The sequence below is a fragment of the Nomascus leucogenys genome, chromosome 20 (assembly GCF_006542625.1).
Source record: "Nomascus leucogenys isolate Asia chromosome 20, Asia_NLE_v1, whole genome shotgun sequence".
In the NCBI taxonomy this organism is placed as follows: Eukaryota; Metazoa; Chordata; class Mammalia; order Primates; family Hylobatidae; genus Nomascus; species Nomascus leucogenys.
The window spans coordinates 47,182,304-47,195,086 of NC_044400.1; the positions used below are offsets into that span (position 1 = coordinate 47,182,304).

Sequence of the window (12,783 nt, forward strand, 5' to 3'; positions counted from 1 at the left end):
TTACATAATTCTGCTTTGGTGACATTTCTTTCACATTTTCTCACAATTTCTTCTTTCCAATCTTTTTGAATTGTATCAATTCACTAAGGCTTGGTTTAAATCCCACTTCTTTCTCACTAAAGCTTTCCCCATAACCACTTTCTTTTTTCTCTCTTATCTCCCGTATCACTTGGCGCCTGTACCACGGGACACTAAATACCCACTGCCTTGTGTGGTACGTTCTCCCCTTGCACATGTAGATCTTACCTACCCAAGACCTTAGGTTACATGACCGTGGGGCTTCTCAGAAGCTTTCTTTTCTTTTTTCCTTTTTTTGTAAGATGGAGTCACACTCTGTCACCCAGGCTGGAGTGCAGTGGCACGATCTCTGCTCACCGCTCACTGCAACTTCTGCCTCCTGGGTTCAAGCGATTCTCCTGCCTCAGCCTCCTGAGTAGCTGGGATTACAAGCACATGCCACCACGCCCGGCTAATTTTTTTGTATTTTTAGTAGAGACAGGGTTTCACAATATTGGTCAGGCTGGTCTCGAACTCATGACCTCGTGATCTGCCCGCCTCAGCCTCCCAAAGTGCTGGGATTACAGGCATGAGCCACCGCACCCGGCCTAGAAGCTTTGTTTTCTTGACAATATTTACCATTGCTCCTTGTATACAAGAAAATCGTGGCTCAGTTAAACATTTATTGTCTTTTATGTACCAAGTACTGAATTGGGTGTCACAAGCACAAATTCCTCATTCTGTTCTTGGTGATGATGGAAGCAAAGATCTCAAAAGATCATTCTTAGAAGTGCTAGACCCTCCCAGAAATGCACAAGGGTGAAATTCTTTCTGTTAGTAAGATTGCCAGATCAGGTTTCTTACTTCATGTAATTTAGGGTTGCCATCTTCATTAGGTTATCAAGACTTTAATCTGCTCCCAAATATCAGTGGGTTGAGTATTTAAAAATCCAACTGCTCATGCATGGGCAAGTTGTTCAAAGTTTTCTGACTACTATCCTTGTTTTTATTTTCCTGTCTCCCCTCCCATTGTTACAGCCCTCCTGTAGTCCTATCAGCTTTAATCAGGCTAGAACACTTCATCATGCAAGTGGTAGCAGATAATTAATAATTTCTCTGAGTATTAACTTACATCTCAGAAGTAATTCTGGATTTTAATTATGTTATAAAATTAAACATTGCCTCTTTTTCTCATCTTTAATCAAAAGGTGATTGTCATATTTATGCCATATATTTCAGTATTGGACAAGATTGAGGGGCTCTGTTTTACCGTAAGAATTGTTTTAATAAAAAGAGAGTCAGTGTAATAATGAAACATGAATGCCATACCTGGGTCCACTCATTTGTCTGGGGATCATAAGCCTCCACGGTATTAAGGTATGCCTGTCCATCATACCCCCCAACAGCATATAACTTATCACCAAGTAAACAGACCCCCACTGCATCTCTGCTGATGCTCATGGATGCTACTGCAGTCCACATGTCTGTTTTGGGATCATATCTGAAAGAAAATTTTAGAACCGGAGCTGACATTATTCTTAAAATATTTATGTAAAAACAGTTTTGTTCTTCAAGTCTATCTTCTGACTTATTATCTACTATGTAAATCAAATACATTTGAACATATTTTAGAGAAAAATATCAAATTTTTCTGAAAACTTTAACTTACAGTATTATTTTAATAGAGCCACTTAACAGATGTATAACACTTAAAAGGAGCTAGTGTCAATACTGAAAACTGCTTTCAGACCTTACATTACCTACTGAAAATTTGGGGAAAGCAATGCGTTAAGCTCTATGAAAGATGACTTACACCCTCAATCATTGTAGCTGTCCATTTTTGGGCTGTCTTGCTCCTTTCATGAGGTGTCTTAACTAGAATTGCCCAAAGTTGTATAGCTAAGAGCAGATACATCATGCTAAGGTGACTGATACTGCTCCTAAAATCTGCTGTATCAATGAACAGCTTTCCACTGAGTGTAGTACAACAGCAAGCCCATAATTCATGGGGCAAAGTATACAAACACTTCCACATTCCTTTCCTAGATTACAACATGCAATGGGCATAGGTCTGAATTGTTTTCCCCCCAATATATTGAAATGCAGCTGTAACTTTCCTGCTTTCCCACACAACACCAATACAGAAAGCACTTATTATGGTTTGGATGTGGTTCATCCCCACCAAAACTCACGCTGAAATTTAATTGCCAGTGTAATAGTGTTGGGAGGTGGGGCCTTTAAGAGGTGATTAGGTTGGTAAGATGGATTAATGTTTTTCTCCTTGGTTAGTTCTTGTGTGAATGCATTAGTTCCTGTGAGAGCAGGTTGTTATAAAGTGAAGTTGCTTTGCATTTTTGAATGCTGACTTTCCCTTCCAGTTCTCCAACATGTTATCACACAGCACAAGGCCCTCGCCAGAACCTGCCAGATGCAGCCTCCCAATCTTGAACTTCCCAGCCTGGAGAACTGTGGGCTTAAGAAACCTCTTTTCTTTATAAATTACTCAGTCCTGGGTATTCTGTTATAGCAATGGGAAACAGACTAAGATAGTGCTCATTATCATCAACAAACTTTGATTTTACTTTTTATCCTTCTTATGGTCACTTGGTCACTTACAATTTACATAAATCAAACTAATCTTTTAAAAAAATCTGATCACATCCAACAGACACACACACACACACACACACAAACACACACACACACACACTCTGTCACACATGGGCACTCATTAACTTCCTATTTTTCTTTATAATCCAAAACCCTTAACAATGTCTCAAGGAGTCTAGATGATCTGCACCCACCCCCCCACTCCACCTCCTTTCCTGTCACTCCCTCCCCATCACTCTTTGCTCTCCAGCCACAATGGCTGCCTTTCAGTGTTTCTTTCTGCTTTGGAGTGTTCAGACAAACTCCTATTGATTGTACCACCTAAATCCATTCAATTCTCTCTATTCCTTGTACTAGACTAAACATAATAAACGGGAACCTGACCTACCATCCAAATCTTCCACTGCTATTTGGCTATCTACCTGGCACCACACTTGAGTTTTGTGAGGCCAGTTGGGATGACTTAAGTTTGTAAGTTTTTTATTATTAGTTTTTTATTTTATATCAAAACACATAGAAATGTCCCTATCCTTTTTGCTTTTTATTTAGCCTACAGCCCTTAAGTCATTCTGCCTAAAATTCATCAAGCTCCTCTTCTTATTAGGTCCAATATCCCATATAAAATAAAATTGCCTTGCATGTAGTGCATGCTCAATACAAACTTATTTTTCTGGAAGTATCAGTTCCTGTGAGAGCAGGCTGTTATAAAGTGAAGTTGCTTTGCATTTTTGAATGCCGACTTTCCCTTCCAATTCTCCAACACGTTCTCCAAATATACATAAGTATCAGAGACTTATATATATCTTTTTTGTTCCTAGTTTTTCTTCCCAGGAAATTACCTCTCCACACAGTCTGAGAGTCTGGAAGTCACATTGGATGCAGGAGCGTCATGCCCCCCTATAGCATACAGCAGTCCATTCCAGGTCGTCACTCCTACGCCACCTCTCCTTTTTGACATCTGTGCACACAATGTCCACTTATTAGTATGAGGATCAAAACACTCTACTGATTTGAGACAAGAACTTCCATCACGACCACCAACTGCATAAAGTCTGTAAAAAGAATAAATGAAATGATAAATAAGACATTGTGCCATTATGCTTAGAACAAAGAGGCTCTTCTTATGTTATTTCATTGAATTTAAGGTGCCATCAGTTATAAAACACTGTCAATGTGTGTGTTATTAAAGAAGATATGCTGTTTGAAATGACACACATAAGTATAATATATCACTCTGTATATACATGAAAAGGAAAACAAACTGCACATGAAGGCAATGACAACTATTTCACCACTGCCATCTCTCTGACAAGTAACCATTGATTGTAATATGCATGAAATTCTAGAGGTGTTAAAATATGTGTCTTAGAATAGACAAAATATGGTGTATAAATATACCATGGCTTATTTTTTTAATAGTTAAGACTTTATTATCAAGGAAAGAAACTAACCTCTGGGCACCTACCATAGGTTAGGCACTTCACATGTACTAATTTAATCATCACAGGGATATGAGAAACTGTTTGAATCCCTGTTTCACAGATAAAGAAACAAGGGTTCACGGAGAGTAAGAGACTTGCACAGGGTCACCCAGTAAGCAGCAGAATCAGGACACACAGTTTCATTAATGAACAGTTGGACAGTCAACGCAGTCATGTAGAATGTACTTGTAAAATAGTGAAATGGGAGAATAAAAATATAGCTTGAAACAATGGCATAAAAAGTAACATTTGTTATGTATGAACAATGATCCTTCATTAATTTAAATTACTGCAGAAAAGGATATAGGTTATCATGTGAGTGACCTAAATGTTACCTAGTAGATCAATTTAAATTCATTATCAATCAATACACTGCACTAATTTGAAATAGTCTTTTACTCTGAAACTAAAACGTTTGTAAAATATTTTAAATATTTGAACACAATATTTCTTGTTGAGCAAAAATCTTCTTATACTTACTATTCATTTGGGAAGCTCTCTATAAATAATTTTTCTACTAGTTTTTTAAAAGAGTAAATTTACTTTGTTGCTCATAGAAAAGATTATACATTTTGAATTTACAAATGTTAGTTAATACTTGTTTTTATCATTTCTCAAGAAATAATATTTTAACTATCCCAAATTTCTGCCAATTAAAACTCTAGGTATTTACATTTGGGTAAATCTACATACTTAACCACAGATTTCCTAATTAAGGTATGCCACTATGTCACTGAAACTGTTTCTTAAATAATAAGACGACCATATCTTAAACAGTAACATATGGTTGTAGCAATATCTTGTTCTAAACTTAAACTATATTAATAGTATGGAAATTGAAATTTATTTGAAACTTATCTATTAAAATTTATCGTAAAACTTCTTTTATCTGTTAAAAACTTTTATCTATTAGTAACTTGTTTATGTTCTAGTTCTTAATATTATTCTTATCTTCAACTAATACTTGGTAGAAGAGTTATCTAAATATGGATCACAGAACATGAGAAGCCTTCAACAATTAGAGAATATCAATAATTTAAAATAATTCACACATGCATATGTGTGTGCACGTGTACACACCCACACATACCCACACGCGATAGGCTTTAAAGCATCTTACCCTCTTGAACAGTGGATTTGTGGGTCTTTATTGTAAAGAATGGTACAATACAACGATTAAGAGCATGAACTCTGGAACCAGACTCTCTGGGTTTGAATTCTGGTTCTACCACTTACTAGTTGTGACTATTGACAAGTTATTTAACCTCCATCTAAATTTCATTATCTATAAAGCCTGCCTCATAGGATTTTTAATAATTAAATTTAAAGTACTTTGAACACTGCCTAGTACATGATAATCATGGCATAAACATTTACAGAGAAAAATTAATGATGTCTCTGTGTTCTTGTAGAAAATAGCACTTACAGGAGATCTAAGTGTACAAACAATGTTTATATTCAGCTAATATTAAGGGTTAAAATCAATTGGCAACACTTTCTAAATAATCATTATGTCAAGCAATGATTTTCAAACTGTGTTCTAAGAATAGGATTCTATGAAGAAATTGAGGGAGTCTAAAAAATGGTTCATTTGAATTTCAAATTTTAAAAATTATTTTTAATTTTCAAAAATATCACCTGGCTCAATTAAATGCCACGTAAGACTCAGAACTCATCTCTCTTCCCCACGATAGTGTCTATTACAATAAAAAGAGAAATATTATGTCAGGTTGTGAAAGTATTGTACTACCTATATATACTTAATAATAAGATTTAGGTCTTGTCTGACTTTTAAAATTATGATCAAGAATGCAATTAGGCTGGGCAAGGTGGCTCACACCTGTAATCCCAGCACATTGGGAGGCCAAGATGGGAGAATTACTTGGGCCCAGGTATTTGAGACCAACATGGGCAGCACAGTGAGATCCCATCTCTACAAAAAAATTTTTTTTTTTTTTTTTTTTTGAGACAGAGTCTTGCTCTGTCGCCCAGGCTGGAGTGCAGTGGCGCGATCTCGGCTCACTGCAAGCTCCGCCTCCCGGGTTCACGCCATTCTCCTGCCTCAGCCTCTCCGAGTAGCTGGGACTACAGGCACCCGCCACCACGCCTGGCTAATTTTTTGTATTTTTAGTAGAGACGGGGTTTCACCGTGGTCTTGATCTCCTGACCTCGTGATCCGCCCGCCTCGGCCTCCCAAAGTGCTGGGATTACAAGCATGAGCCACCACGCCCGGCCAAAAAAAATTTTAAAAATTAGCCAGGCATGGTGGTGCATGCCTATAGTCCCAGCCACTCAGGAGGCTGAAGTGTGAGGATAGCTTGAGCCTGGGAGGGAGGGTGAGGCTGCAGTGAGCTGTAATCGTGTCACTGCACTCCAGCCTGGGTGACAGAGCTAGACCCTGTCTCAAAAGTAAAAGGAATGCAAGTGGTTGGCAGATACTGTTTGAGATTCAACTTAGAAAAAAAATTATTACTACTTTCAAACTGTTTGGGCAATTTAACTGAAGAATTTCCTGAAATTCCAATTAAATTACTCTAGTAGTTAAAATAACTGTTACCATTTCAGCCTCTTATCTGTGGATCAAGATTTTCCTCATATTAGACAATCAAGACAAAACACAGAAATAAGCTGTGTTCTTTAAAGTTTATTCTTCTGTTCTTCAGCACTTACTCTTCTTCACAGATTTTTATAATAAGTAAATATGATATGCTTGAACTTGTAATACATTTTAAATAAGTTTAAAATAAACTTGAACTTCCATTTGCCTTTTAAATATTGAGGTATTTTTAAGATTTCATTTGAAAGAGAGATTCAACTGCTAAAAATATTTGCCAGCCAGTGGCTTAAAGGTAGCCTGAACAATTGGAAGTCTAAATAAGGTTTCTTTCTGTCAAACATGGTAGGAAGAAAAATTTTAACACCTTAAAAATTTTAAGATTTGGGAGGCCAAGGTGGGCTGATCACTTGAGGTCAGGAGTTCGAGACCAGCCTGGCTGACATGGTAAAACCCTGTCTCTACTAAGAATACAAAAATTAGCTGGGCATCGTGGCAGGTGCCTATAATCCCAGATACTTGGGAGGCTGAGGCAGGAGAATCACTGGAACTCAGGAGGCTGAGGCAGGAGAATCGCTTGAACCCAGGAGGCAGAGGGTGCAGTGAGCTGAGATTGCCCACTGCCCTCTAGCCTGGGAGATAGAGCAAGACTCTGTCCACTTCCCCACCACCACCTCCAAAAAAAAAAAAAAAAAGAAAAAGAAATTATAAATAAGTTAAAATAAGCCAGGCGCGGTGGCTCATGCCTGTAATCCCAGCACTTAGGGAGGCCGAGGTGGGTGGATCACCTGAGGTGAGGAATTCGAGACCAGCCTGGCCAACATGGTGAAGCCCCGTCTCTACCAAAAATACAAAAATTAGCTGGACGTGGTAGTGCACACCTGTAGTCTCAGCTACTTGGGAGGCTGAGGCAGGAGAATCGCTTGAACCTGGGAGGCAGAGGAGGCTGCAGTGTGCCGAGATCGTGCCACTGCACTCCAGCCTGGGCGACAGAGTGAGACTCTCTCTCAAAATAAAGAAATAAATAAGTAATAAGTTAAAATAACAAAAACCACAAAAAGCAAAGCTCTTCATTTTATAGAATACAAAAATTGGGGCACAGAGAAATGATTTGTTCTAAATCACAAAGCAGTGATAAGAAAAGATGCATCGTTAGTTTTTTTCAACCAACTGCATACTTTCTACTTACTCCAGATTCTTTAGATATACTATACATTCAAAATCAAATTTCTTAATAGTAGATTAGAGATCCTTAGCTTCTGATATGATTAATTAGGTTGTCTCTGAATTATATTCAATTAACTGTACTTTAGGTGGGTTAAGGATTGAAATATTTCTCATTAGAGGGCAAGAAAAGGTAAGAAAGTAAGATGTTTCTATGCCTAGAAATCTAAGCTACGGTAGGTCCGGAAATTAGGTTTTAGAGAAGGCAGTTATTCTTTTGTCCTCTATTAGCAATAAGGGCTAAGAAATATGCTGCTGAACAAAAATTAATCCAATGAATCAGTCCCAAAGGTTTAAACTAAAGGTTCAAAACCGAGAAGATACTGTTTCATTTTCTTTTTTTCTCATTTACTAGATTCTTTAATGGCTGACTCTTACCAAAGAGTTTAGAAAGATACGTAGTGATGAATTTTGAAGTGATTTCTTTAGCTAAAATAAATGAGGGGAGGGGCATGGAGATAAAAAACATCTAAAAAGTGATTTCCATTATCCATCTTATCACATGTAATAGTGCTTAAAAAAAGTATCAAAAAATAGAACATAACTGACAGGTCCTGAAGAAACAAGATCTTAGGTCCTAAAATATAAAAAATTTCACTATTTTTTTCATTTTTCTTATAATAATCAATAACACAATTCTATACATAATTTTAATTCTATTTTAACCTTGATTCATTTCTTTTTCTGGAAACAATGATAAAGCATTCTAAATGAGCAAAAGGTACCCTACAAATAACTTTAACAACCACAGACAGCTTCATTTTACGGAAGAAGAAAGGACTGAAAAAATATTTACTCTCTGAGTAACTGAGAGCTATTAGTGATGGCTCTACCAATATTTGTTTACGCAGAGCAGACAAAAGGCAAGAGAGCACCTCTTTATAAATCCATTCTAGTTTTCACCAGTTTTCCAAGATAAGAAAGAAAAGAGGTAAAAGTCAAGATAAATCAGTAGAAAAGATGGAAGGAATTTTTAGAGAAACACTGAGAGAGACTATACTCCTTTTAAAAGACCATATATACTTTTAAACATAATATAGATAATATACTTTTAAAGTATATTAAATAAAATATTTTAATATAGATATACTAGATTTTTATAGTACAACTTATTAATATTGAACATTAATATAAAATGTCTTCACTCAAAATGATAACTAGAAATGTGTAGTATCTGCACATTAAAATGAAAGCCTAGCTTAACAACTACTTATATTTACAACTATTATAGAAAGAGACATTGTCTTAAAAGTTTCTTCAAATCACTGTATTTATGTACATCTTTAAATTAGAAATGATATAGCTTAATAAATTTGGTGTATTGCATTTTAAATGGAACTTTAAATATTTCCTTACTTTCCACTTAGTACTGCCACACCTACTGTACTCCTAGGGGTAGACATAGTGGCAACAAAATTCCACTGGCGAGCCTGAGGGTCCCATCTTTCCACTGTGTTCAGATAGCTCCAGCCATCATGTCCTCCTACAGCATACATGGGACCTTCCAGTACAGCCACACCTATGAGGAGACAGGAAACCACTAACGACTTCAGATTGGCTGCTGTCTTAAAAATCACATTTTAATTGAAGTATAAGTACAATAAGCCTAAAACATGCAAACTGAACTGAGTAAACATTTATGATGGAGACAAGTGTCCTCCTCACTATTCTTAGTAGGTCAGTGGGTGGGTGGGTGGGGTTGAAATAGCACGGTAGTTCTGGTTTTAAAAGTTCTAGAGACTGGCTGGGCATGGTGACTCATGCCTGTAATCTCAGCGGTTTGGGAGTCTGAGGTGGGAGGTCACTTGAGGTCAGGAGTTCGAGACCAGCTGAGGCAGGAGGATCGCTTGAGCCCTGGGGGCAGAGGTTGCAGTGAGCCAAGATCGTGCTGCTGCACTCCAGCCTGGGCAACAGAGTGAGACTCCGTCTCAAAAAAAAAAAAAGAAAAAAAGAAAAAGTTCTAGAGGCTGGGCGCGGTGGCTCAAGCCTGTAATCCCAGAGCTCTGAGAGGCCAAGGTGGAACGATCTCTTTTGAGATCAGCCTGGGCAACACAGCAAGACTGCCATCTCTACAATTTTTTTTTTTTAATTAGCCAGGCGTGGTGGCATCACCTTTAGTCCTAGCTAAGGTGAAAGATCCCCTGAACTCAGGAGTTTCAGGTTGCATTGAGCTACGATCGCACCTCCAGCCTGGATGACAAAGTGAGACCCTGTCTCTAAAAAAGATGAAAAGTTTTAGAGGCAATACTTTTAGGTACAGCAGTGGAAAATTATTTTAAAACTGCACCAGATGCATATACTGCTACTATTTAAAACATTTTTCAACAATTTGGATTTAAGATATATTTGGAAAAGTATTTTTATACCTTCCCCCCTATTAATTCAAATTCATGAGATTTTACTGTAGTTAGATTTGATACCATAATCTATTGGTATGATTCATCAGCAGGGAGCTGAGCTAGACTCATTTGTTAATTTATTCAACAAATATTTACCACATGTCTACTAAGTACCACACACTCAATAGAATATAACGGGTAAGGGCTATGCCCTCATAAATCTTATAGTCAGGAAATAGACATAAAATATATTTTAGGTAATAACAAGTGCTAATTTAAAAATTGGTGCAGAGCAAAAGGATAGAGAGGGTCAGGGGAGACCTTTCTGATAAGGTAGCATTTAAGCAGGAATGTGAATGAAGTTGGGAAACCAGATTTGGAGATAGCTGGGGAAAGAGAAGGTGAGGTAGAGGAAATGGCATGTGCAAAGGTCCTGAGGTATGCTCACTGTGTCTAAGGGACAACAAGGTGGCCAGTCTGGCTAGGCAGGGTAAGTGAGGGGGAAAATGTAAGAGATGAGGGAGAGTGTGGAGCCAGATCATGCAGGACAGTCAGAGACTGCACATAAGGACTCTGATCTTATCTCCTGTAAGGACTTTGGATCTTATTCTGAATGAGATGGAGAATGGTCTCCATGGCTTTGGAGATGGCTTTGAGGTAGAGGTATTTGAGAAGAGGTGCGACATGATCAGGGCCAGGTGAGATAAAATATGTGTCAGTTGGGGGCCAAAAGAACCCCTGTATTACAGATACATTTTAATTTGTGAAATCACAGCCAGATAAGAAAAATACTCATCATTCATGCATGACCCAAATCAACATATTATTCTATTCATATGTTATATATTGTGCCCCACCATTACTAGCTTTTGGAGATTTTATATGTGTGTGTGTGTGTGTGTATACATATATACACACATATATGTGTATATAAATATGCATACATGTTATTTATATATATATGTGCATATACATATTTTATATGTATATATATGTATATATAAACAAATATACATACACACATTAAAATATACATATAATATAATCATACTGTATACACGTTTATGATATATGTATATCTCTCTATTTTTACATATATACATATATATGTAATAAATAATATGTCAAAGGGGGCAGAAAACTTAAGGGGTTCACCTAATTCAACCCATTAAAAAATGGCTTTGAAAAGAAATTTTAAGCCTGGTACAGTGGCTCACAAGTGTAATCCTAGCACTTTGAGAGGCTGAGGCAGGCAGATTGCTTGAGCCCAGGAGTTTGAGACCAGCCTGGGCAACATAGTGAAACCCTGTCTCCACCAAAAATTAAAAAATTAGCCAGGTGTGATGGTACGTGCCTGTAGTCCTAGCTACTAGAGAGGCTGAGGCGAGAGGACTGCTTTAGCCCAGGAGGAAGAGGTTGCAATGAGCCAAAAACATACCACTGCATTCCACCCTAGGTGACAGAGCAAGAACCTGCCTCAAAAAAAAAAAAAAAAAATTTAGCAGAACTCCTTTAATGAAATTTTCATATAATTACCACATATGAAGAGATAAAAGAATGTTTCTTAAATAAAAGTTTATTTTAGGCCAGGCATGGTGGCTCACGCCTGTAATCCCAGCACTTGGGGAAGCCGAGGTGGGTAGAATACGAGGTCAAGAGATTGAGACCATCCTGGCCAACATGGTGAAACCCGTCTCTACTGGAAATACAAAAATTAGCTGGGCATGGTGGCAGGCGCCTGTAGTCCCAGCTACTAGGGAGGCTGAGGCAGGGGAATCACTTGAACCCGGGAGGCGGAAGTTGCAGTGAGCCAAGATTGCGCCACTGCAGTTCAGCCTGGCAACAGAATGAGACTCCGTCTCAAAAAAAAAAGTTTATTTTTTAAGTTCAAATTTGTAACAGTTATTTAATTATAAGGTAACTTAATAAGAACATTGCTGTTTTGAATGACATAAAAATTTTAAATTAGGGCTTAAAGAAGACAGTTTTGAGCTATGTAATCATTTATTTCAACCTGCTGCAGTTCAATAAAGTCTTTTGTATGGCACCTAGAACTAATGACAGTATTCAATGCACAATGTCATTTGCACAAAACAGCTGGACTATGAGCAATCACATTCTATGTACTATATCCATAAGGATTTAGCCTGTGTTAGAATTACATTTTCTTCTCCATGGTAGGGGAGGGGAAGCATGCAGTTGATTCACTCTATTTACCCTGGATTTTATGGTCAACCCAAATTTCTAAGTCTCATTCATGCTTAACTCACATTTTCCCAGTCTGTGCCTATATAATACCTGATTTTATGGGCTCAAGAGTAATGTTTTACAAGTTTACTTTGTTAAATTTCATAAAGTTAATTTTAAGCTCCTTCTCTGTGTCTTTGCCTTAACCCTCTGGTTTTATTTCCTTATCAAACTTCAAACTTAAGATCATCTTTCATTGAGAACTAATTACAGCTAGTGGAAATCTATGTCTCTGATCTTTTACTGTACCCACCACCATACCCATTTCAATCTTCATCCCTAGAGAGTTTTCATTACTGTCTATTGTTATTTGGGGGAAGCCTCTACTCTG

General features: G+C 37.5%; 1 protein-coding gene and 1 long non-coding RNA gene across 5 annotated transcripts in view; one reads left to right on the forward strand and one right to left on the reverse strand.

Moving 5' to 3' along the window:
* The window catches only part of LOC115831742, a 32,402-nt gene extending 28,898 nt beyond the window's left edge, over positions 1-3,504 (forward strand). The window contains exons 3-4 of one of the 2 annotated variants that reach the window (XR_004027226.1): positions 2,965-3,078; positions 3,426-3,504. This is a non-coding gene — a long non-coding RNA (uncharacterized LOC115831742). Of the gene's footprint in view, positions 1-2,964 lie in introns of both variants that reach the window. The other variant, XR_004027225.1, reaches the window with a different exon arrangement.
* Positions 1-12,783, reverse strand: part of KLHL5 (kelch like family member 5) — a 73,446-nt gene that overhangs the window by 6,646 nt on the left and 54,017 nt on the right. For all 3 annotated transcript variants that reach the window (XM_030800920.1, XM_030800919.1, XM_003258586.3), the window contains 3 exons: positions 9,223-9,385; positions 3,447-3,659; positions 1,327-1,498 (listed from right to left, as the gene is read on the reverse strand). In XM_030800920.1, the coding sequence (XP_030656780.1) occupies positions 1,327-1,498; positions 3,447-3,659; positions 9,223-9,385 (548 nt within the window). The remainder of the gene's footprint in view (positions 1-1,326; positions 1,499-3,446; positions 3,660-9,222; positions 9,386-12,783) is intronic.